We start from the raw sequence: 25,836 nt of genomic DNA on the forward strand, positions 1-25,836 counted from the left end.
GAGAACACTAAACACCCATATTTTCTCAAATTCTCCCATGAATAATTTCATTAAAGATTTATTTACTGATTTATGGGAGTCTAGAAAAGGTTTTAATAATGTACAATGTAATGCATGCAACTAGTTAAACTGCTACTCGTGTTCGACAGCGCTCTTCCGGCTGGCTAAATGCACTATAACCCTACTCCGGATCCTGATGCGGATCGTGGAATGCCCGCCTAGTTGTGGCTCTCGTCCTTCTCGTAGTAGGCGGGCAGCTCCGCCTGGAGACGCAACAATCGCACGTAGGTCAGCAACTTCCATTCGCTGAACGGCTGATCCTCGGGATGCACGAAGGTGGACATGTAGGTGACCAGCTCCTGAGATCCATCTTGGTCCAGATCGGCAATGAGCATCGAGTGGTCCTGGTTGTTGAGATCCGGCTGGCACACCATCTCCTTGCGGTCGTGGCGGCAGAACTGAATGATGTTGCTCTGCGAGGTGTTCTCGATGTGAGTATCTGCGCCCACAAACAGCACAAGAAGCACGCTCTCCGTGATCATGTTCATTTTGTAGCTGCCGCCGGAGGAGATAGCACTGGATTTGGTCTGGTTTTTAGAGGGCACTCCAAATGTTTCCCTCTTCTGCTTTAGGTGCTCAAATATATCGAACTCCTCCTGGTGTGATGGGAACGGGTAGTCCTCCGTCTTGGTCAAGCTCCTCTTCTTCCTCAACCGTTGCTGCTGCTGCTGTTTCTTGGCCTGAGCCTTCTCCTTATCCTTGATCGCATTCATGTTCTTGGTGTGATTGTTGCTGCCACTTTTCTGGACATTGTTGCTATTGCTGCTGGCGGAGGTCTGTTTTGAGGGCTTAACCAGGCCATGCCATTTCCAGAACTTCATCACGAAGCCGGACATCTGTTTTTTGGTGTTCTTGAAGTGCCACTGGGTGGGGACCATGCCGTACATCCCGCTCTTGATGAAATTCTCCACCACATGTGGCTTGCCATCGCGGACTTCGCTTAGGACAAAGGTTACATTGCAATCCTCCGGACAGCGTCCACGATTCTCCACCACCAGTTCGCGTCCGCTCAAGGAATAGATGTTCCTCTGGGCATCTAGCTCCCGCCGCTGACCGTGATTTCTATGCTGGGAGATCTTCGAGCTGGCCAGCCTCTGGCCCACAACGGATTTGTTGGTGATCAGGGCATAGAGCTCCGCCAGGCTCTTGGAACGCTGCTGCTCCGTGCCATTGACCCGCTGGCAGGAGAAGCTTACATTGCCCGCCTCCAGCTTAACGTTGTTCAAGCTGTCGCAGTCGTGGATGGGGAAGCCATCGCCAATGGGTGCCCCATTCCTGCCTGAGAGCAAGCGCAGCACATTGCGTGCTTCTAGCTGTCCGTGGGAATCGTGTTTCAGTTGGGCCAACGATTTGGTGCGCTCCTCCAGGGACAAACTGGTCACGAGCAGCATGTCCAGGACTCCATCTGCGTCCAGGTCAGGCAGGATGACGGGGAAGTCATAGGCATCCACTTTGCGGGCTGAGCGCTCCTTGAACCACCAGAGCCATTCTCCTGAAACGGGATTAATGGCTCCCAGCTCGCCGTATTCATCAAGTACCAAGCAATCTGATTTCCCATTGCCGTCCACATCGACGAGGGTGCAGTCCAGGGCCACGGGCTCATCCACCATCTCCACAAACCAGGCCACTGCTCCCGAGGAGCCAATCAAGCAGATGATGCCATTGCGCCGCTCGTTGCCAGGTCGGGTTTCCGGAAAGAAGGCATCGCCGCGGTACATGAAAATCAGGTTGTTCTCCCAGGCCCTCAGACCGCCGACCACATTGACTCCCCCTTTCAGCTCCGCCTTTGTGTAGTTGTTAAACCAGTTGTGGGTCTTGATGCGATCCACAACGGCTGGACAGGATCCTGTGCCGTCGGGATTGCCGCAGGGCACTAGCCACACAAAGGATACGACGGCCAGGAAGCACAGCACTAGGCTGCCTATGAAACAGCACTTCCTGGCCGGCGACATGGGTGTCCGTTTGGCGGAATCCTCGCCAGCCTGATTGCCACCCAAAATGGCCACATTATCAGCATTCGAGTCGAACTCGCTGTTGAACTGCGACAACTCCGAGCCCACTCCGCCATTGTCGCTCAGCATGACGGAACGAAAGGTATTCTGCATGTTTGTGGCGTAGCTGCTGCCCTCCAGTTGGAATTTCTGGGGATTCGCGGCCGGATTGCGTGTCACAATCCTGGTGGCGGTGGGTGGGGCTCGTGTATGTGGTGACTTCAAGGCTAGTGTGTTCGGTGGAATGCGTATCCTTTGGGCCTGTAGCTGCTCCTGCGGATTTGGATGGGCTAGCTGAAGTTTATGCTGCAATTTCTGGCGATGATTGGCGGCGTTATGGATCTCGATCTCCTCGTCGGATTCGGAATCGCTCATTGCCTGACTTAGTGGCGCATAGATGCCCTGGTGGCCAGCGGTGGGCAGGGATTCGGTGTGTAGCATTGTAGCTGCAAGAAACCAGGTGAAAAATCAATACATTCCAGGCGAAACTCAAAGGCAAATAAGCCGACAAATAGTGGGAAATCCCAGGTATACCCACCTCTGTTGACTGGCTCAAAAACGCTTTGGCATCTAACATCCACATAGCTACTGCTTTTGATCTTTATTGGATTAGGCGAAACATTAATTCCAGCGTACGAAAACACCCTTCGAAAAAGCTTTCTTCGTTTTAAAATTCGTGTTCAACTGCCATTCGCAACGGCCCGGCTGTTATCGATAACAGTGTTGGCCAACGCCACACTGCCTCCCCAACAAACCTATCGATAAGTGCGTGACCAACTGAGACGCCCACCACTACATGCAGCCAATAAGAAACAACAACAACTACGTGCGTGAAAATTAGTTAAGTTTTTATGAAAAAAACGTAGTCAAGTGACTTTTAGAGGGCCACTGAGCTATCCATATGCTGCGGGGGAGTGCGGGGCAAAGGGCTTTTATCAGCAGGACAGGCCAAAAAGGTCCAGAAGCGTGAAATTTGCGAAAGTGAAAACGGGTGCTGTGTGTGTGTGTCGCAAACGGAACGGAAAACGGTGCCAAAAACGCAAGGAAAAGCTGCGAAAGCGGTGCAAAGCGAACGGGACGATAAAGCAGCAGGTGTAGCCAAGCGCGTGCATCAGAGATATAGCCAAGTTATCTGTGGTTTCAGCCGATTTGCCAGCGAAACATTGACCAACACCCACACACGCACTCCGCTCAACTCTTGTCCACACACACATACACACATTTATTTTGCGTAGTGCGGCGCTTGAAAAGCAGTTTCCCACATATATACATCTACATCACATAGTCTCCACATCCGTCAACCCACCCCACCCACACATGTCCTACATGATGGCCAAAACGCTGGAGGAGCAGAGCCTGCGGGAGTGCGAGCACTACATCCAGACCCATGGCATCCAGCGGGTCCTCAAGGACTGCATCGTCCAGCTGTGCGTCTGCAGACCCGAGAACCCCGTGCAGTTCCTGCGCCAGTACTTCCAGAAACTAGAAAGGGTGAGTCTACAACCAATATGCCCTTACAAATTACACTGAAATAATACTGGATTGTATTAAACTCAGTATCCATTCGATCCGTATGATTTTTAATTTGGTTTTTCAAATCAGAGAAATCATAGGGTACCATTTCCGGTATCCATTTTACATGATATAATGGTAAACATTTTTGTAAATTTACCTGTAAATATCAAGTTGATTCCAAGTTCGAAAGAATTCAGACTCCATTTGTGTGTTACAATAAGAGTATATACTTATTTTTAAGATTAACCGAATGTTTTGACTTTGTAGAGCAAATGATTTCAACATGATCTTCGTTGAGGAAATTAAGAATCTTACTTTTAGGCTGGCATTATACTATAGGGCGTATAACTGGGATTATTGTATATATTTTTTGTAACAGCCGTCAGGTTATATATACGAAATCGTATTCTAAACATTGGATACCTAGCGAATCTGAAAAATAACAATCCATAATCCGGTGACAGTATTTCCTAAAGGTTACCCTTTACCCAAAAAAAAAATCTTTTTCGATCAGACTACACCTTTATTGTCCGAAACTACATTTGCTTGATGTAATGGCCTTGAGAATCCGAACTGGGGCCTTCCTGGCACGAGAACCACGTCCCTCGGTTCTGTTAAAGCTGCCTAGCGGGGGGAATCACTTGGGCTCTGTTATCTCGAGGTCCTGGTTCCCTGGAGGTTATCCAACTTCGATGATTCCAGCACTGCCAACAAGCATTCTTAATTTTTGGTCTGATCTCTGGTCTTAGAAAGATGGCCTAAAGGGGGGGAGGGGCAAGGGGGGCGAGGCGTTTTGACCTATGATTACATAGGGCACGACGGCTTAGGCTTGGAGCACCTAGGCTTGGGCTTGGGGCACCTCGGCTTGGCTTTGGCACAAGCAGGCTTGCACTTGGGCTTCGGTTTGGCGCAACTCTTTGCGGCCTTCGGTTTGGCGCAACTCTTCATGCGCTTCGGTTTGGAGCAACTCTTCGTGCGCTTCGGTTTGGCGCAACTTCTCTTGGGCTTACCGCACTTGGGCGCACGCTTTTTGTGACAAACATTATCGCTACCGCCGGTAACGTTGCGGCCACCAAAGAAATTGTCCCTGGGAGCAACGTCTTGCTTCTCCATACTCTCGTCACTGTCAAAGTTGTAAATGTTGCCATCGCCATCGCATTTTATCTTCAACAGCTCAGCTGGGTTCTGTGGAAAGGAATATTTAGGATCAGTGTTAGAACGCGAATACTTAAGCATCTTGTTCATTGGGTTTTCTTTTCTGTTAAATGTACTAAAGAGTTGCAGATATATAGGGATAACTTACCTCGCAGTAATCGCAACGGTGGCGAAAGGACATATCGGCCCATCGCTCTCTAGCTCCCAGCACTAACGCCTCACATGTGTAAAAATCGCCATAGCGCTTCACATAGTCCCGCAGAAAATTAATGTAGCCGGAAGAAGTATCATCACCCTGGGCAGCCAATATATCCTCGTAGCCATCGAAGTCGGTATTATTCTCAGACTTGATCGAGCAGACATCGCCGATCGTTTCCTCCGACGTTCCAATTGGCTTCGGGCTTCCATCGCCCATCTCACTACCATTTAATTCCAAAGTGCTCATATTATTACGTATCTTTGGGCAAGAAAAAGAATCGGAATTTGAATTAATCACGGGAAAATTTTAGAGAAAATTTTTTAGAATGTTGTATGAAACTGATGGTACAGAATTTGATCAGGTTTTTTTGTTGTAAGAAATAGTTGTGTCTCGTAGGAAAGTAGAATACAAACTGAATGTATCTTGGCCCTAGCTCGGCAATCTGAAATTTCGCTTTGAATGAAGGGTCTACCGTTGCTGCGATTGAAATATTGTGAAAATATTTTGGAATACATACTTTAGATCTTAGTAGCCATGATCCTTTTACTGTGATTGTAGTCTGTTGAAACTATTTCGGAATACATGTTTTAGATCTCAGTAGCCATGATCAAATACTTTTTAAACAAATGCACTTAAAACTACTAAAGTGTTTTTCGTAGATTTTATTAGGAAGTTCCTCTGGCGGTTCTTAAATATCTAAAAAAAAAATCTGTATTAAAGGAAACACGTAATACTCACATATAACATATTACATAATCTTTAATAAAAATCCGTATCTTTTGAGTTCAAGGGTGCAATACTTTTGGACACTTATACAATTTGTTAAAAAACTTAGTACTTTCAGGTTTTTTTCTGAACTTTACATATATTCTAAGGATATGGAAAGTGTGGAAGTAGGGCATTTAATTTATCATGTTTGATTGAGTTCGCATTCGAGGTTTTCAACCCCTCGAAAGCAACAAGCGTCCCTTGGCCATTTGGCTGCCGCTTAAACGAAAATCAATACAACCTGTGGGCTATTTTTGAGCGGAGTGTTAAATAAAACTCAATTTTCGAAACTCACACTCTTGAAATGTGGGGAACTCGTTCGGAGGACTGCATTGCATCCTCTCTGTGGGTCGGGAAGCTTTTAAGTTTGTTTTGGGTGGCAGATTGCAGCGAAAGCTTGCAATGCTGCAATGTACAGTGGTCGGCATATGTATTTTGACAAAATAAAAGTTAAGTATACTCATAACTTGAATTTACTTCTTGTAAACTATAGGCATCAATGGAAAGGTAATTTCAATGCCGTTTGAATGATACAATACATTTCTTTACCCATTCAGTACTTATTGAAAAGGACGAATTTGTGTAAATCAACTTTTAAATTTTTTTTAAAAACTTTTTTCCTCGTCTTGAAAACTTAAATTTTTTGATGCAAAAAGTTTCTTCAAACAAAAAAAATAGTAACTGCAAAAAGAATTTTTCAAAAATCATTTTTCTTATATTTTTTATGAATTTTTGAAAATGCTTAAAAACAGGCATTTGAGCCATATTTTTCTCTTTTTCATACAAATTTTTTCCGACATTGTCACCTTCAAAAAATCATAAAAAATATAAGGAAAATGATTTTTGAAAAATTCTTTTTGCAGTTACTATTATTTTTGTTTGAAGAAACTTTTTGCATCAAAAAGTTTAAGTTTTCAAGTCGAGGAAAAAAGTTTGAAAAAAAAATTTTAAAGTTGATTTACACAAATTTGTCCTTTTCAATAAGTACTGAATGGGTAAAGAAATGTATTGTATCATTCAAACGGCATTGAAATTACCTTTCCATTGATGCCTATAGTTTACAAGAAGTAAATTCAAGTTATGAGTATACTTAACTTTTATTTTGTCAAAATACATATGCCGACCAGTGTAAATAGAACAGCGCACCTGTGGAGGCAGTGTCCAGTTGCCCCAACCACCAATAAAGCCACTTTCTCCCACCCTATCTCTCTGGACTTTTGAGTTTGGATGTGGGTGTGAAAGTGAATGTGAGCGCGCCTCTCTGGGGCACGTTGCCTGTTGAATGCCGGACTCGCTGTCAGTTGGATTAGCATCCTGGCGCCGTGCAGAAGCATCCTGCGTAGTCCTCCTTGTTCGCTCCATTTTTTCTATGCCCCCGCGCACAATGGGCAACCAGTTGAGTGTGAATAGCATCCAGGATGCGGTCATCGATCGTTTCCGCTCGGTGGCTCTGACCACCGATGCCAACGGCGCCATGCGCATCCGTTCGTTTTCGGAGGGCGTGGTGACCACCGCCCACCACCACCACCATCATCATCATCATCAGCAGGAGCAGGAGAATCAGCAGCTAAATCAGAGTCCCCATTGCAGTGGACGTGGTGGTCGCATCCTGCGCGAAAGCAGCATCGACGGCGGAGTGGCCATGTTCGATGCCCTGCTGCGGGATGATCATGAGCACCGGCTCAGCTTGGATGCAGTGCATCGGATGCGGCATGTCCGCACATCCTGCACCACGATTCCCGAGGAGGATGCCGTCAGCGATCGCAGCCTGCAGTTGCATCTCTCGACGCTCGCCCGCGAGCGGGAAAATGAACGTGAGCGTGAACGGGAGCGGGAACGGGAGGTAAGTTGGAAAGTTGTGAAATGCAGAAAAGTGGAAAACGATTTGCGGTTAGCGGTTAGCGGGTAACTGGTATCGGTTAACAAGTGACTTGCTATTTCGTGCGGAAAAGCTTTTGGCGGAAAATATTCAAAGAGTGGGAGTGTGCGCATGGGAAAAGCTTTGATTCCATTTTGCGTTGGTGTGTTTCGCTGATTCGGTTTGTTACTGCAAATTATGATGTCGTTAGTTGTGGCGAAATAAAAAAACAAGGAGACAAGTATGGTATGGCTTCTAGAATTCTTAATACCCTGTAAAATATTTTGATTAAATTTAATATTAATTAGTATGCCATAATATAAAAGATTACTATAAAAAAGGAACAATTTTTTTCCGGAATATATTGAAGCATATCGTTTTGGGACTTTTTCCAAATCCTTTGCTAAGGTGCCGAAAAGTATGCCATAGTATTAAGGAATACTATAATAAAGGGAAACTTTTTTTCTGGATATATTGAAGTTTAAAAAAATATAAATAACATTTCGAGTTGTGTCATTACTAACTTTATTGTATTTGGTTTAAATTATGTAATTAGAACAGAATAAAAAGTGTTTATGTGGTGTATAATATTTAACAAATATTTATGTAGTAATTCCCATAACAAGTGTTTAGGTTGTTTATAATATTATACAAATAATTATGGAGTTGTTAGGAATAAAACTGCAGATTTTCAGACCTTAAAATTAAGTTAAAATGGAATGAAAATATAGATTATAATGAATTTATCAATCTTAATTACTGGAAGTCCCATAAGAAGGGTACTCCATGTTGTTACCTTCCCTAGCGGTAGCTTTTTGCCAGTAAATGTCGAATTTGCACTTGAAACTCGAAGGGAACGCCAACGAAATCAGAGCGCTCCTACTGCTTTTGCCTCTTGGCACTTTGGTTCCTTTTCTCCTGCGAAAGCTTTTCCTTCCGCTGCGTCACAACTGTACGTGTGTGTGTGGGTTGGTGTGCGAAAAACTTTACTTTTTGGCCATCCGTACACGTACATATTATGTATGTGTGCGGAGGAAACCTTTCTCCTTTGTGCGTGTGCGTGTTGGTGAAGGTCATCCTGTCGTCGTCGAGATTGTATTTGTGTGTCTGTGGCTGCGAGAGTTTGCTTTCGTCCTTTCGGCTGCCTCAGTCACTTTTTGGCCACCGTCAGCTGCCCATCGTCGTCCCTTTCACTTTTCGCCAGTTTTCGCCAGTTTAACTGCTCAATTTACTATTTATGTACCATTTACCATTTCACCTTGTTTGCGGTCCGTTCTGCCTGATTGATGGCCACGCGATTTCCGGCGCTGCGATCATCGAATTGTCCGGTTTTACGGTCGTGTTAATGCCGCTTTTACGGCTGTCATCACTCCGACCGGCGCTGTTTCTCGCCGGCCTCTGATTAACAACCGAATCGTGCCAAAAACTACGCCGGATACTTTGTCGCCAGCCGACTTTGTCCGTCCGCCGAATAGGGCCATAAAATCCAAATAAAAACAAACAACAATCAATTGTTGGCCAAACGAGGGCAGGAAAAGTGACAAACCGGAAGTAAAAGGGAAACAAAGTTGACCAGCGAAATGGTGGGTAAACTGTCAAGTGTTAAATACGGTTAACAGGGTAAATAATTTGTGTTGTCACGGGTTTTTATACCTATCTATGGGGCTTACTTGACTTGATTTAATGGTACCTCATTCTAGACACAAGTTATTTGGCTTATTTTAAACCTATTGCTAAAATCAAACCCATTAGCACTTTTCATGTATTACAAATAACAATAATTGGCCTTAATCCGAAAATCAATGAGTAGAATATTAAATTGGCCGTCTATCTACCCCTATTCTATTAATTATTTAGATATTCGTTTTAAAATAAAACAATCTGAATTACTTCTTATATAAACATTTTTTAAAATAATTTGATCAACCTAAAATTAATAAAAGCTACCTTAAGTATCTACCAGTTTTGACAAATAACTTTAAAACCGATCGTATAATTCACTTTTCACAACGGCATGTTATATATTTGGAAACAAATGCCTTTCCTCTAATTTATTTTTAACAGCATTATGTTTAAAATCCAAATAAATTAAATGATGTGTGCTTTAATTCTATCTGTTTTCGGCAGCCAGGACGCAAAAGCATTTGCCATTATTATTTTAAGTGGCTGTTAACTGGTAAACAATGCAGATGCCAAAATGGTCCCATGAAATCTGACCTTGAATTAAATTGTAATTTTTATTAGGAATAATTTTCTTTTTATGCTTTCGCATCGCATGGAAACAATTTCTGTGATATTTTTAAGTGAAGCCAAAGAAAGTGATTTATGATTGGAATCGTGGGGATTACGCTTGATACACTGGATATTGAAATTTGGCACAAAAGCTTTGCTTATTTTTGTCCTGCCATCGAACTTTGTGAATAATTGAGCAGCGTGAAGGTAATATAATCACCGCTCCAGAAAACCTTTCTCCACCTCCAGCCGCTCTTCTTTCGCATAAATAAATTATCGTTTATTTTACGCTTGAGTTGGGGTCGTCATTTATCGGGAATCGAAACTTTTGTGTAAATAATATGAACAGAAAAATATATAAAAGAGACGGCGACCATTTGTGGAAAAGTTTCTGGCAAAATGCGTATCCGTATCTGCCGGATGCGGCGACCTTTTGTGTGTTTACCGATCCATTAAAGCGGCTTATAAACGCAGCTCCTCCACCGGCTGTCCATGAATAATTTGGCTAATAAAAAGGGCTCCAAGTCGACGAGCAACAGTTGCCAAATTAAAAATTCCCCACAGTACCTTTTAGGAAAACCTGAGATCCTTTTGTCCCACTGACGTCATTGGGTTACATTGAAGGATTCGGCTGTCAATTTGCTGGATGGCCGACCGTTCGCTGACAGCTGTGTCGACGATTGTGGCGTGTCCTTTCTCGCAGGACATCGAATGGGCAGCTGGATAACCCAATATCGAGCAGGGTGTATATCAACCTTTCGTGTGTCCCCAAAAATAATGTTTATGCAGGCCAACGCTAACAAAAAGGATTTTATGCCCAGCATAACTGGTGGAAAGGCCTTTCCAGCGGGCGTGGCAAAAACAAAAAGTTCACTGAATTGGAAATTTTGCTGAACCCACTTTCGAGGCGCCGGAAAAGCGGATGGGGGGCGAATGGAAAAGCGGATGCAGCACGGTTATTTTATACGGGTCTTTTCAGCCATAAAGTGGGAAAATTTTAAGCCCTCTGGCAAAGCACACGAGAGTGCGAAAGAGAAAAGGCTATTTTCTGCGTCAAGTAGGGCGCAAAATTTTAATTAATTCGATTATAAAACGCAGTCACACACACACACATCTGGTGGGTAAAAGTGAGGAGGGGAAAAGAGCAACAGGAAGCGAGCAGACAAAAAGCTTTTCCGCATTTTAGTGCACCTATTTCCTAGTCCCGCATCCTGTTCACATGCAGAATTTCTCCGCTCCATGGACAAAGTGAATCCAAGCGTGAGGCGATAGAAAGTTATGGCCAATGTTTTGCTTGGCCCACATTTAATGAGTTCTGCTTGGTGTCCTGAAAGGAATTTAAATTGCCAACGCGCCACAACGGAAAATGGAAATGGCAACTGGAGAGAGTTCTAAAGGTCCCCATTATACATAATTAATTTGTTTAGAGAGAAAAATTACTTAAAAGACATTTTCATCTATGTATTTACATAGAGATTTTTATTAAAGGAATTCTGAAATTAATGAAGGGGGAGTAAAATAATGATTTTAGAACAAATTTAAGAAGATGTTACGTTTTCTTTTTGAAATATTTAGTTTACACCAGTTAGGGGACACCTCATTCTCAATTTTCAGTGGGGTACTAATTGAAGACCAATATATGTATAAGATATACATATATTAAAGACTTGAAATTATTAATATTTAATTAAAAATAGTATTAAAATAGTATATATATTCTGTGACGAGGAAGAACGTTTGTTTTGATGTGTAATATTATTTTAATGATAAAAAAATAAACAAAGTCTGTATTATTTTCAAAGATTCTTTTTTCAACAACGCATATTTCGACATTCGCAGTTTTCTACAAATTATAATTCTCCTAAACAACTGACTCATAACTAATTCTGATACATTTCAAATTCCCCAACGAATGAGAGAAAGCTCAGGGGGACATAAAAATGTCATGCAATTGTCTTTTTGATAGACATTTTAATTTACAAGACAGCCAGCTAGGAAGAGTATGTCTTCTGACTCACCAGATACATAGATGCAATTTGAAATGCCTCGAAATGAGAATGGAAATCAGCTCTCCCAGTGGACTCGGAGGAAGATGCAGCCAATTGTCGTCGGCACTAGACTCTCTTGAGTGGTTTTTCTCCTCCAGGCGCTGCACAAATTGGCACACTTAACCTGTCGTGTCACCTGCATAGCCTCAAGGTTCCTCCACTGCCTCCCCCCAGACAACTGCCACACATAGGTATTCCCAACTAGGCGACATCGAGGGCACTTCGCCTCTCGGACCCCTCGAGTTCTCATCGCCTAACGAGAGCATCCCCTGGCTTCAAGTGCCTAAATCTGTGCCCTTGCCTTTGCACATTGCGTATACGCCATGTGGCAGCGAGACATTAAACCTAGAGATCTACAGATAGCCACATCATAATGGTTAATGTAATTGTTATTGACAATTTATCAAAGTGAGTGTCAGTGAATTTGCTTGTTTATTTAATGGTCTCGCGAAACTATAAATCGCCAGTGTAGCAAATCAAATTTGTTTTCACCGCTGCCTTGGGGAAATATATATGTTTTTAAAAGCCGCCTACAATCTTTGGATTTCTTTTTGTTTTTCATTTCGCGATTTTTTCTTGTCTTCTTGGCACTGCCGCTCAAATTGATTTGTGTTGTGTACACTGCGAGACATGAGAGACTGAGAATTGCCTCCAATTCTCCCATTTTTACTACCATATTTCAGCAAATATCTCTCTTGGCCGCATAATTGGTGGCGGCCATTAGCTGCTCTTTTGTAGTTTGTATTTGCTCTGTGCGATTTCCATTCGCCGGATTGTTCTTTTGATTTTTTTGTGGGCTTGTGGTGACTTTTACTTTCTTCCAAGTCGTTTGCTCTGGGACAAATTGTGCTTGCACTGCAAGAAATTAAAGTAATTTAACACATACATTTAATATAAAGCTTAAAATTTATTGGATTTACATTTTTTGAATTTCTGTCTAGATAAAATATATGATTTCTTTCTTATAGGATTTATTTTAAGTGCTCTACCATAATTTCAAATCGATTTTTTTTTGTTTAAAGTTTGTTTGGCATTGAAATTTTGCATTGTCATATTCGGTCTTTATTAATCCTCTTGTTGTTGCTCATTACACCTACCTCTTTTATTGTTTACTTTTATTTTTTATAACTTTGCTCTTTTCGCTAACCTTCATTCATACATTGAGAAAAACAAATGTGTACAATTTGTAACTTTTTGATATTTTACATATTTTTATAGACGTGCAAAAAAATATTAGATAAATAGATAAACAATAATAAAATTCCTTAAAATTTTTAATATTTGTTAAATTAACTGAACCAGAAGAAAATTGGGTCTAGTCTTGTAGTTTAATTTATTGGATTTTTTTAAGATACTTTAATAAATAGGTTTTACATGTGGTTGAACCTTTTTCTAATACTCTTACACTTAATACAATATTGTGTCTTATGAAATGAATATGATTTTAATTTGTTTTGATAGGATTAAAAAATTGTTTTGAATTTTTTGATAAATATACAGAGGTATAATTTTAAAAATAAAAAGAGAAATTATGAAAAAAGTTTAAAGGTTTTTCCCTGTGTAATTACACATTGAGGCTACTGGCCAGCATATCTTGGATCATTTAGCCGCTTAAAAACCTACCACAAACCGCAAAATGGTCGGCAATCCACCAGCCCTATACCACATAACGGTATCGCCGACCCACCCAACCACACATAGATACACCCACCCAACCATACACACACTGATACACACACATGTGAGGGCAACTAGTGTGGAAAGATGAAGCCACAGTCGCTGCCTCTGCCGACGTCGGCGCAGCGCCTCTGCCAGCGCTGACTGCGACGTCGACGTCGATTGTCGCAAGTTGAACGCGAATTTCGAATTGAGTTTTCAGTTTGTGTCGCGCCTCCGTTTTGTAAATACGCGAAAAAAGACATTCGCTGAATCGAAAGTCGCGACTGCTGCTGCAAAAACAACAGCTTACAACAACTAAATAATTAAAACGGAAACAGCGGGTAGACAAACACACAGAAAAAACAGAAAACACAGAAAAAACAAGAACCATTTGAGCCAGAAGAACAAGAACACTGTGTGTTCCTTGGCAATTGGATTAATTAAGCAATTATAAATGGCAGGAAAAACAGCAGAAAAGCGAAGGAGCAAAGTGAACAAAATTAAATTGGACACTGGCGGGAAAATTAAATCAAATATTTATGTGTATAATGCGGGGGTCTAGTGACGCACGATCTCATAAATATATTTTTAGGATTTCTTTTTTATATAATTTTATATCTCATAGCCGTTGTTGCTCATTTATGCCAATTAAATTCGCTGCGATTTCTTTTAATAGCCCATATAGCGTAAATATCAATCATACGCAGTGGGGAACAATCTTAAATTGAGCTAATTTCATTACTTTTAAATATTCTTTAAATAAAACTCAAGCTTTGATATTCTAATTTAAAAAAAAAAACCCCTGAAAACCAGAAAGGTATTTTATTTTTAAAATTTGTTTTAAATTTTAAATATAAATCATACGCAGTGATAGCCAAGTTTTCTTTTACTTTGTCTTTTTGTTTTTTACATTTTTATTTGTTTGAAATTTTAAAACAATTATTACTTAGCTGTTTCTAGAACTTTTGAACCTTTTAATGACCTGGCCAAAAAATATTGTTTATGTGCCTTAAGGCCCCATTATCTTTTTTCGTAGCCCTTACATTTTTTAATTTTTAAGTGGCTTACTTATTTGAAAATCTGTTTTTTGGCTAACCAAAAGTATTTCCAATTTACCGAAAATTGTTTCAGAGCTGCTCGCAGCATTTTTGAATATTTATTTTTATCAAACTTTGACATTGGATTTGTCATTGCTGCTGGCGGCTGTTTATGCTCGCCTGTCCACGCCGCGTATACGTAATATTTTTATAATATATTTCTGTCCGCTCTTGTTTTTTTTTTCCTTTCTGCTGTTGTTTTTCTTGTCAGCAAAGCAACATTATTACAAATCCGAGAGTGAAAATCTTTGAGATCTTCTACAGAAAATCTCACGTCGCGCGTTTTTCAACTACTGTTTGTTGTTTGTTTTTCTGTGTCCATATTAGAAGCGAGACGTTTTCACAATTTGTTGCACATAAGTAGCACAGCCACCAACACACGGATAACTAAAGAACAAAAACTCTCACACAGATACACACAGGCACACACCACAGCACACACACACACTAGCACCAACACAGGAGAAACATGTCTAAGGTTTGCCATAAATAAATGAGTCTGTTTAGTGGCTGTCATAGTTTGTAGACCATAAGTCTAGTTTGTACGTCTATTCAATAAGCGCTCATTCATCAACAGAAAAAAACAAAAAAAAATACAGAAATAATAGAAAAAAAACACCCTCATAGAGGTAAATATTTAGTATTCCGTTGCACAATTGTGTGCATTCGCTTTTGCTTTTTTTCCGCGGACTTGTTCCCCACAGAAGTCGACGCCTCCGCTGGTTTTTATTCATGCTCATTGGATGCAACAATGCCGCCATGTCCATTGTATCCACTACATGGCATACGTATGTTCTCTGGGTCCTACTGTATGTTCTGGGTCCTACCTCACAGCATGTGGCCCTATTTGTCGCCTCATCAGAGTTTTATTGTCGCTCTGGTAATTCGCTTTCTTTTTCACCCCCCGCGACGAAATCTTCTCAGCCAGATAAGAGCAATAAAACTAGCTTTTAAAACCTTTATTCTGGGCATTTGTGGGATTTATCTTTTTTTTACGTTTAATGCACTATTATATAAGAGGAATTGGCAGGAAAAATCCATTAAAATTACTTACATCATCTGGAAAATGGTATTTAAAGTATATTACTTTCTTACACCATTAGCTGTTTAAGTGTGACATAAATAAATATAGAAAGAATTGTACAAGTGTAAACATTTTTCGGAATTTTTCTATTCCCATATGTGAATAATCATTAAAATATTTATGGGTCATTCGTTAGTTTGAGGAATGTATTCACAGCTATAAATGATAGATCCTATACTATGGTTTCCCTTGTTATTGTCGCCAAATTATAATCATACAGGGTTTTCTATCATTTTAGATTGTGTATACCCTATTTTGCATGTCTTCTTTATGATTATTCAGTAAAGGGATACACTAGTTTAAAGAGAACTAGTTCTATTCGAAATTGTTACCTTTTTAAAGACCCTAAAGTTTATTAAAAACATAAAACAGCTTTTTGCTAATGTTTGTTAAGATATACCTTGTTAACAACTCTGTTGGCAGCCCTACAAGATTGTTAAACAATTGATTTCGTAATAGGTGAAAATGCGGGGTAATTAGTCTTCATTACCGAACCGTCACCACAACCTGGCCCACCCTTCGCACAGGGCCCCACCTTGTCCCGCCAATTGTCGTCATCTAATCAAGACCTGCATTTGTCATGATTCCCATAAATGTTGTTCGCTGTTTTATTAGCGAGCTCGTTGATAAGGCGGGTCTGGTGACAAGACTCCACTTTAAAGTCAGGGCCCCTGAGCGTGGAAGGCGAACGAATAACCGAATGAACGACTGAACGAACACCATCCAATCAGGCGGGGCGGTACCGCAAAGTCAACCCATCCGGGCGGGGATTGGATTCAATTTGCAATGTGAAATCGATTTCCGTTTAATATGACACAGGGAACGTCACCAAAAGATGAGAGCCGCGCAGCTCCGTCCGGGAAAATCGCGAGGAAAATCAGGGGGGTCAAGGGGTGAGATGAGAGTGGTTGGTTTATGGGTGGGCCGGAGGGTTGGTCGTGGGTTGCTGGTTGTTAGTCGTCGGGTGCTTCATGGCCATGTCCATGGCCAGGGCCAGGGCCATAAGTCGACTGGGCGCCGACTCCGCGTCTGCACAAAGGTCACGGTCACATCGCTGCCACACGCGCCTCTCCAAGTGCCGGGTTCTGGGCTCTCCGTTCTCCATTCTCCGTTCTGGGCCCTGTCCCTGACTAAATGGCCATAAACAAAGTTGCAAACTTTTGCAAATGCAAAACGAGGGGGGGGTGATGTTTTGATACTGCCACCCAGTAAGCTGACTGCATGATAAACTAGAGTATGCAATTTACATACTTGGCAGCTCTGAACTTGGCTTATTGGGAATTATTCATACAACTTTGCAGTCCATAAAGTCTATGGTTTATGCACAAATCATATTACTGCATTAAAAATATTAATATTTACTGTTCTATCACAGAACTTTCCAAAATTCCTATTAGTAATTTTTTTTAAAGAATAAAAAGTTCGAATTTTTGTTTAATCTTGTTCTTCTCAACAAATAAATATCAGACATTTTTAAATTGAAGACCAAATGGGTGTTATTTCACTGAGCGTTATGGCATGCTTCCATAAAAAATATATAGTCCAGTAATTAGAGATACAAATTCGTTTCCCCACCTTTTGTAAATGTTTCATGTTAAATGTTTAATTCTAAAAAATATTCTAGCATTTTTTAGCTTTAACTTGGTAATTGGGAATACAAATCCTCGGCGAATAAGCCTGACTTTACTCTGCTTAATTAACAGACATTTGTATGCCAAGCGTTGATGCTTTTGGGCGGCAGCACTCAATTATATTCTGTTTTGACACCTGACTTCAGGTTCCTTCAGCTGACTGGCAGCCACCCAAGAGCTCCGTCAATCGATGGAGGCGACATTCATTGAGTAGATCGCTATCGTCAGCCACAATCCATGATCGGCTGGCAAATTGCTTAGCTCACCGATTAATTGTGGCTCTCTGTTTTTATTTTCCCATTCTTTTTTCGCCCACCGCCTTGTTTACCCTATTCCTGCGTACTTGATGCGGTTTTTGGCTTGCTATAATACACAATTGTTTAGACAATAAAAATTAATGAGCAGCGTCGTTCATTTGAAGTTCTTTGCGGGGCACGACTATGTTTATGGCTGGCTGGTAAAGTAATTTCGTTCAAGAGGTTGCGGTCGGTTTGGGAGAATCAAATCAAGTGCAATTATTTTTATATTAAACGTGAATACTTCTATGACTTGGATTTTTTATTGAAATATGTTTAGACTATGAAGAATTTTCGGGTAATGCCCTAGGTGTTTGGAAACTATCTTTAAAAATAAACAAATGTTCTTAAGCTACAAATGATTTCAGGTGTTCAAGAACATCAGTCTTTATAGCCATGAGCATTATTAGAATAGTAAAAAAAATATCATAGGCTCCATTTGCTTAATAGTTCTATATCTATAAATCCACAATGCATTACGTCTACTAGTTTTGATCTTCAACATCAAATTGAATCCATAAAATGTCTGTTTTGGCTACCCAAAATGGAAGTAAAATAAAAATTATAGGCTTGTTTTGCTTAATAGCTCTGTACCTTGAAAACCCCCATGCCTAACATTTATTATTTTGATATTTAACATCACATTTAATCCAGATAATGTCTGTTCTGGCTACCCAAAATGCTGGCTGCCTGCGAGATATCTTCAAGTAGAGCAGCCTATTTATAGGGCACTGATCCTAACGCATTTCAATTGCTGCCATAACCGCCACTTGCAGTCACGTTGAGTGACAATTTAATGCAACTTAATCAGCATCTTGGGGCAGCTGGCCATTTCTGCTCGACTGGTTTGACGTCACGATGGGAAACGGACTGCAATTGGGCAGCTGGACAGTGCAGCTTTTGGGTGGGAGTAGCTCGGGATTTGCATAGGGACGCCCGAGGCATCGGAATGCGCAGCAAAAGTCAGGATGTAAAGCTCTTTAGCTCCCCGTATCGGCTCTTTTGATTCCCGACGCGCTAATGGAGCTTATGAGTGGCGGATGTGGGCGGGTGGAGCTTTCCCGGGTGCGGCGCATCTCCGGAAAAATGCACAAAATGCTGCAGAAAACAACCACTGGTTGCAGTTGCCATAGATCTATTGAGAGTGACGCACATTAATCTGGCTATTTACACGCACCTTGAAAGTCAACTCCCGCAGCGATTCAATCATTCCTGTTTCCAAAGTTCCATAAAGTGAGGGAGGGGAAATATTAACCTTTAACCTTTAACATTTTACATTTATACTCTTATATTTGTAATTGGTCTACAAACTATACAACATCATATTTGTCTTTACTTAGAGACTCTGATAAAATGATAAACCCCTAAGATAATGAACCGTGATTTGTGTGGCATAAACCAAACCCAAAATACTCATCATATTGGTTATTTTTATCATTCGCAGGAACAAGTCAAACTGGATGCCAGTAGACAGGTAATCAGCCCCGACGACTGCGAAGATCTCAGCCCGATGCCACAGACAGCTGCTCCACCGGTTCGCCGGCGCGGCGGAATCTCCGCCGAGCCCGTCACCGAGGAGGATGCCGCCAACTATGTGAAGAAGGTGGTGCCCAAGGACTACAAGACAATGAATGCCCTGTCCAAGGCGATTGCCAAGAACGTCCTCTTCGCCCACTTGGACGAGAGCGAGCGATCCGATATATTCGATGCCATGTTCCCCGTGAATCACATTGCCGGCGAGAATATCATCCAGCAAGGCGACGAGGGCGATAATTTCTACGTGATCGATGTGGGCGAGGTGGATGTGAGTATCTTGGGGGGTTTAGTAAAAATTTAATTTAAATTATTAACTTACTTTCATACCTTCTAGGTCTTTGTCAACTCCGAACTGGTGACCACCATCAGCGAGGGCGGCAGCTTTGGCGAACTGGCACTCATCTACGGCACTCCACGCGCCGCCACCGTGCGGGCCAAGACCGATGTGAAGCTGTGGGGCATCGACCGCGACTCCTACCGCCGCATCCTGATGGGCTCGACCATCCGCAAGCGCAAGATGTACGAGGAGTTCTTGTCGCGCGTCTCCATTCTGGAGAGCCTGGACAAGTGGGAGCGCCTGACAGTGGCCGATTCCCTGGAGACATGCTCCTTCGATGATGGCGAGACGATTGTCAAGCAAGGAGCCGCTGGCGATGATTTCTACATAATCCTCGAGGGATGTGCGGTTGTTCTGCAGCAGCGATCCGAGGTGAGTGACCGGGATTAGGGCTGTCACACCTGGGTAGATAGTAATCAAATCATTTATCTTATCAGCAGGGCGAGGAACCCGCCGAGGTGGGCCGTCTGGGTAGCAGCGATTACTTTGGCGAGATTGCTCTGCTTTTGGACCGACCACGGGCGGCGACCGTCGTGGCACGCGGGCCGCTCAAGTGCGTCAAACTGGACCGGGCGAGGTGAGTAGGGTGAATCGGTGGAAGCAGCATTTTAAGATGGGGAAAATTAAGACGTTATCTTGTTAATGGTTTGCCTTAAAAAGGAAACGATTTTACTCATGGGAAAAAGAGTTCTAGCTCTTGACTCTAATATTTATTAGGTACTATTTTATTTTAGCCTCTAAACTATAAAATCTACACGCGAAAAAAAATGTATCTTCATTGCTTTTTGAAGAGGGAAAGTTTAGTATATGTTAATTTTGATAAATATAAGTAATGATCGTCAAGAGGTAAAATGTTAAAGTAAATATAAAGTACTTAAATTTAAAACCAATAATTGGTACTTAAAAAATTCTACGAAATGTTGTAAATTGGTCAGAAATAGCCACATACTAAAATATGTATACTATTTCCAAACTATTACATTAAAACTTATATTTTTTTTTTACAGATTCGAACGAGTTTTGGGACCCTGCGCCGACATACTCAAACGCAACATCACGCAGTATAACAGTTTTGTCTCGTTGTCCGTTTAAGTCAGCAACAACGACAACAACCACTACAACAAATCAACAACAAGGAGAAAGCAGAAAGCAGAGCGGCAGCAGAACAACAACCGACAAAACAAACAAAACAACAACGCAGCGAACGTCAAAATCAACAATTGAAGACGATGAGAAATAGGTGGATAGAAATTGAAAAATCAACAAACGCTCAGCAGCATAAACAAGAAACCGAAAACTATATAAGTGTGTAAAGTTAATTGCCACAAAGCCATGGAGTTCCCGATTCTGGCCGAGATTCAGAATGCGTGGGTGGGGCTGAGGGCCAAAAAAATGTTAATTATCTGATTCTGTATGTTGTGCTGAAGTTACATAATTGTGTATGTGTGTGTCTCTGTGCAAAGGTTGCGGCGGCATGTTCCCCACCCCGCAACCCCCGATTTCGGAGATAAATTTTTCCCAGGCTTTATATCTATATATTTCTCTCAACTTCTGTCAAGTTCTGTGGCTCTTTTTCGAAAAATAACAGAAACAGAAACCTCTTTCTATAACTTATGGAACATGCTGCCTCCCCCCAAAAAAAAACGTTTCATTAAATATCCAACCAGACATCTGAATGTTTTTTAACACAAAAAAATAAAGAAGATGATTATATGTGTAATAAATAAAATCATACAAAAATGGCAACACACACAGGCACAAAACACAGACACACGAACTCACACACTCTCATACGAGGCATGAAGTCATGGAAAAAATAGGAAAGGAATGAGAAAATTGTATTTCGCTTGTTTGATTCGTTATTTTGTGTCTAGAACAAAAACACAAAGGCAGCAATTAATTAACCATTTTAATTTTAATTTTAGTAAATTATATTTAAACGTAAACGCGTAGCGCATGAAGTCAGCGAGTCAGAAACTATTTAATTAAATATTAAAATCATTGAGAGTTTCATGATTTTTCCACATGTTTCTTGTTTCTTCATCGAACGGTGTTTCGTAATCTTAACCTAGTTTTATGATTTCTTTAATGACTAATTTAAGCTTGAGCACAGCGAATGCCTGGTTTGAACTGTTATAGAAGAGGTATTCCAGTTTTGGAAGTGTTTTTAAGAAAATGTTTGCTGGGTTTACAAGAAACCGATTTGTAATCATTTACATTTTGTTCAATATATGATAGATTGGAATTTATAAGATCAATATTTTCCAGTTTTTGGTTTCAAGAAGTTAATCACAAGATCGATTTTATCATTTTCGTTCAGACAATATTTGATCAGTGCATACTAAATTCATGGAATTGGAATTTATAAGATCAATATTTTCCAGTTTTTGGTTTCAAGAATTTAATCACAAGATCGATTTTATCATTTTCGTTCAGACAATATTTGATCAGTGCATACTAAGTTCATGGAATACCTCTAAAGTTTCGAAACTGATGTACTAGGCATTTTCAACAACTGCCAGCTAAAGAGAAGATAACTTTACAAGAATTTAAAATCTGGGTGTGTGCGTGTGTGTTGGGTGAGTGTGCGTGTGTATCTGTGTGAACTAATATTACCCAAACGAGAAGTTGCATTTACAACACTCAGAAAAAAAGCAGCCAACAAAACAATTTGTGTGTATATATTTGTAAAGCTTATATCTGCTCGACAGACCATTATCTTTAGCTGTTGCTACATCACACACACACACACACACACTCATCCAGCCACTTTCACACACAAATCGCCAATTTACTTGAAGAGAAAGTCATAACTCAAAAAAGCGATTTTCAAAATGCATTCAAGCGGAGACAAAAATTATAAAATTTTGACAAGTTTACAGAAAACCCAGAAGTATAGAAAACTGCATTGATTTTTGAGCTATGACACATTGTTAGTAAATGAGCAAAATGCAAAAGGTTGAGCCTAGGAAATTTGTAAGGGGTCTGCGCCGTGTGCAGACCACGCCCATTTGGGCGTCGAACGAACCCGCCGGCGGGTTAGAAATGAAAAATAAAATAAAATAAAATGGCAAGGAATAAGAAGGGCATGCAAAGATTAACTTTAAACCGAAATGCAGGCAGTGGAGATCGAGTGGAATACAATTAAATTAAAAGCCTAATATTATCAATGTAAAATCGTATGTAAAAACAAAAAAAAAACAAGGCAGAAATCTATAAAAACTGACAAGAAAACCAACCAGAAAAAAAAAATGAACAAAAAAATACAAAAAAGAATCTGAAAAATAAATACATTTACATAGATGTTGCAAAAATCAAGAGAACCGAAGCTCCTCCCATGGATTCCCGAAACCCTCTCTGTAGATTTGCGTATCCTGTCAGTGAGCTAGCACTTCCGGTTGAACGGCCCCATGTTTCTGGACGCCATCTTCTTTATACCCACACTCTTCACTTACCTGCTGATCGGACTGCTAATCGTCATCCTGTGCTTCGTGGTGGTCTATATAAGCCACAAGATCTACGTGTCTGTGTACGACAATCTGCCGCTGGCCGCCCTGCCCGGAACATCACGTCAACAGCTCCTGGGATTGCGTCACTCCAACCATGCGATGACCATGCGGGAATACCTGGACGGCTCGCTGCGCAATCCTCGCTCCAATCAGCCCAGCCTGCGCTCCGTTTGGATCCAGAACCGCTCGCAGATCCTGGAGTCGTCGTCGGGTAAGCCTTGTGCCAGTGCGACTCTTGCTCGGCCAGCTCTTCCTCCCGGGTTCTCTTTCCCTCTAGTCCTGCGCATAGTGCTCTCCCTGGAGCCCTGCTACCTGGTCAGCGCCGAGTTCGATGTGAGTTCCAGTCGCAAGGCCATAAGTTTTTTGTGCAACTGCCGGGATGGGCCCGTGTGTGCTGCCGCAGAGCCGAGGCCTTCGGGATCCGTGCACATAGTTCGGTTCTTTGATCACCTCTCAAAGATCCCGCGCCTCAAGGTCATGCTCAAGTGCAACCAAAGGCGGCCGGAACCGAGGCTGGACAGCCGGACGCAGTTGACCCTCGAAGATGTGATCCAGGAGGCGAAGGAAAGTCAGGATGCCCAGTGCACGGATACCGCCGCTGCCTGTCGTCCCGTGAGCTCGCGTCGAAACTCCCGGCTACCGGATTAAGCGGGTGTTGGCATTGGATAATAGGGGGTGATAGGCCGTCTTTATAGCCACAGAATGCCTTAATGTGGTATAACTCGTTTTATTAAATTGTATACAAAGATCAATGGGGTGGAGGCTCCACGGTCGACGGGTGGGTCAGTGGGTCGGGCGCTGAGCTCACGCCAGCTTATGGGAATCGCGTGACAACGAAGGTGAAAGTCAGTGGAACAGGGGCGTGCGTATGTTTGCTAGCAGGGGTTAAAGTTTCCCTCTCTGGGATTTTTAATATTTCTACAAAGTAAGGAATGGTTTCCCCATTTTATTTGTTTTCTATTAATTGAAAGCTTTATGCTTTATGTTCCTATTAGCTTTTCTAAGATTAACAAGGCTTATACTATGTATAATCTAAAATTAAGTTATTATTGCGCATTTAATGGCATAATAAACAAATCAACATTCCCAACAGCTTTTCCCGGAACAAATCTATATCAATCCATAGCCGAAACAAATCTGAAGTCTACAACTGATTAGGTATTTGTTGGAAATGGGGATCAAGTTAGTCACGTTTCATTAAAATTGTTGGTGTTTAGCTATAAAAGGATAGATATTGATAAAAATTCTGGAAGTTAGTGGTAGTTTAAAGGACTGGCATAAGCCAAGCAATTCATAAAAGATCATAAACAAATAAACTTTATAGGGCTTTAAATCATTTTTCTAAATATTTTAATATTATATTTTTTATAGTGTTTTCTATATTAATAAAACTTTGGTGAGTTGCAATATTTTTTTTATTTTTTAAGATCCTAATTTCCTGTATACCCAAAGAAAGAAATAATTTATGCCCACTCCCATGACCCACAATCTTAATTTGTGTGGCCCGTGTTTTTCGAGGCTTATCATGTCGACTGTGGTATTCCTTATCAATAGATAAAGAGCTCTCCAGACCGGGCCAATTGCCGAAATCACTAGCCCCCCAACCAGATCTCGCCGACTCGAGAGACCCCAAGCAATTCGCTTGACGCCATTTCATTCTTTATTGACGGGGCCAATTAAGAAGGCAGCGTTTTTTGATTTGATTGCAAGGCGAATATGAATGCGACTGGAATTCCCCACTCCATGGGCTATAAATGTAGCTGGTTCTCGAAAAGTTGCCAGATGTGAAAAGTGGCTCCCAATCGAACGGAACTCCAAACTGGAAAACTTTTCTAATCTCAGCCCAAGTTACAGATTCTATTGCACAAGGGGCTTATCAAGACGACCAAAAACGAAAAGAGAAGAAACCAAACTGGACGAACAACAGTCTGGCAACGAAGCGTATACGTAATGCCAAGCAAAGTTCCATTCATTTAGCGCTCTCGGCTCGTTTCAGTTCTCGGGCAGGTGTCAAGCGACATACACACGAAACGCCGACGCGGTCACAATTCCAGAATATCATACAAACGCTATATATGCTATCGAGTGGCTAATTAACATACGCGTTGCGACCCGTCGTCTCTTTACCTGAACCTGAGCTGTCTGTTGTTTTGGACCTACACTCATCCACATTTCTTTACGGGGAAGCGAGTACAAAGTCAAAAGTAACAAAAAAATTTTGAAACATACATCGTACATATATGCAAAAACCGATCTTCATCATGCTGGATCCCATTTCGGACACACCGCTGGTCTTGGCCTACGTCTTTATGTCGCTGCTAGTGCTGATTTTGTGCTTCATACTGGTCAATGTGGTCCACAAGCTGTTGTATCGCAGCTCCAGCAGCGAGTTATCATCGGTTCCTATTGCCTCCGCCTCCGCCGCCCAGCCGCTGAAGACCTCCATCATGGAGCTAGACGCCATGAAAACCGGTTAGGATGGATGGGGTGCAGCGCAGCTGGCTGCGAGAGAAGACTGGTGGCGAGAATCTCAGTCGGATGTCGGAGCTCCGGTTTTAATTCGGGCGATTGGAGCGAAGCACGAGAAACGCCAGCTGCAAACCACCCACTCGCACGAGCCACAAAATCTAGACGCCTGTTGATATACATATAGTATATAGAAACATAAATGCACGAAACTAGGCTTACGAGTAGAAATTAACTACATTTAACGCGCTGGTCCTCTAGTCAATTAATTGTTCGTTTGTTTGCCCTAAGGTTAGGTTACATGTACATTGATATTGTAAATAAAGTAACTTGAACGATAGCTGGAACGGCAATTAAGGTAGATTGGGGGCAAGTACAAAGCACTTAACCGGTCG

General features: G+C 41.6%; 5 protein-coding genes across 12 annotated transcripts; 3 read left to right on the forward strand and 2 right to left on the reverse strand.

The window, feature by feature from the left end:
• Positions 1-42: 42 nt before the first annotated feature.
• LOC119552734 lies at positions 43-2,750 on the reverse strand. Its single transcript, XM_037862493.1, has 2 exons — positions 2,590-2,750; positions 43-2,497 (listed from the first exon to the last, which is right to left on the reverse strand). Exon 2 carries the CDS (start codon positions 2,490-2,492, stop codon positions 219-221), a length of 2,274 nt encoding a protein of 757 aa, XP_037718421.1. The 5' UTR covers positions 2,493-2,497; positions 2,590-2,750; the 3' UTR covers positions 43-218.
• A 93-nt stretch (positions 2,751-2,843) lies between these two features.
• Positions 2,844-21,473, forward strand: LOC119552735 (cAMP-dependent protein kinase type I regulatory subunit). Of its 8 annotated transcripts, none has more exons than XM_037862499.1 (6): positions 13,732-13,826; positions 14,995-15,060; positions 19,038-19,397; positions 19,464-19,838; positions 19,904-20,043; positions 20,474-21,473. In XM_037862499.1, the coding sequence occupies exons 2-6, from the start codon at positions 15,052-15,054 to the stop codon at positions 20,556-20,558; spliced, it is 969 nt and encodes a 322-aa protein (XP_037718427.1). In that variant the 5' UTR covers positions 13,732-13,826; positions 14,995-15,051; the 3' UTR covers positions 20,559-21,473. The 8 variants fall into 8 exon arrangements, with proteins under 8 accessions (XP_037718425.1, XP_037718424.1, XP_037718422.1 ...); XM_037862498.1 differs by having other exon boundaries at positions 13,736-13,826; positions 14,910-15,060; XM_037862497.1 differs by lacking the exons at positions 13,732-13,826; positions 14,995-15,060 and adding an exon at positions 2,844-3,542 and having other exon boundaries at positions 19,907-20,043.
• On the reverse strand, positions 4,069-5,334 carry LOC119552739 (histone-like protein 18C). Its single transcript, XM_037862505.1, has 2 exons — positions 4,870-5,334; positions 4,069-4,751 (listed from the first exon to the last, which is right to left on the reverse strand). Exons 1-2 carry the CDS (start codon positions 5,164-5,166, stop codon positions 4,371-4,373), a joined length of 678 nt encoding a protein of 225 aa, XP_037718433.1. The 5' UTR covers positions 5,167-5,334; the 3' UTR covers positions 4,069-4,370.
• A 1,344-nt stretch (positions 21,474-22,817) lies between the features above and the next one.
• Positions 22,818-24,497, forward strand: LOC119552738. The gene is made up of 2 exons (XM_037862504.1): positions 22,818-23,186; positions 23,253-24,497. The coding sequence occupies exons 1-2, from the start codon at positions 22,877-22,879 to the stop codon at positions 23,621-23,623; spliced, it is 681 nt and encodes a 226-aa protein (XP_037718432.1). The 5' UTR covers positions 22,818-22,876; the 3' UTR covers positions 23,624-24,497.
• A 438-nt stretch (positions 24,498-24,935) lies between these two features.
• LOC119552741 lies at positions 24,936-25,781 on the forward strand. The gene has a single exon (XM_037862506.1). It carries the CDS (start codon positions 25,216-25,218, stop codon positions 25,450-25,452), a length of 237 nt encoding a protein of 78 aa, XP_037718434.1. The 5' UTR covers positions 24,936-25,215; the 3' UTR covers positions 25,453-25,781.
• Positions 25,782-25,836: the final 55 nt, after the last annotated feature.

Source organism: Drosophila subpulchrella, chromosome 3L (assembly GCF_014743375.2).
Source record: "Drosophila subpulchrella strain 33 F10 #4 breed RU33 chromosome 3L, RU_Dsub_v1.1 Primary Assembly, whole genome shotgun sequence".
NCBI lineage: Eukaryota > Metazoa > Arthropoda > Insecta > Diptera > Drosophilidae > Drosophila > Drosophila subpulchrella.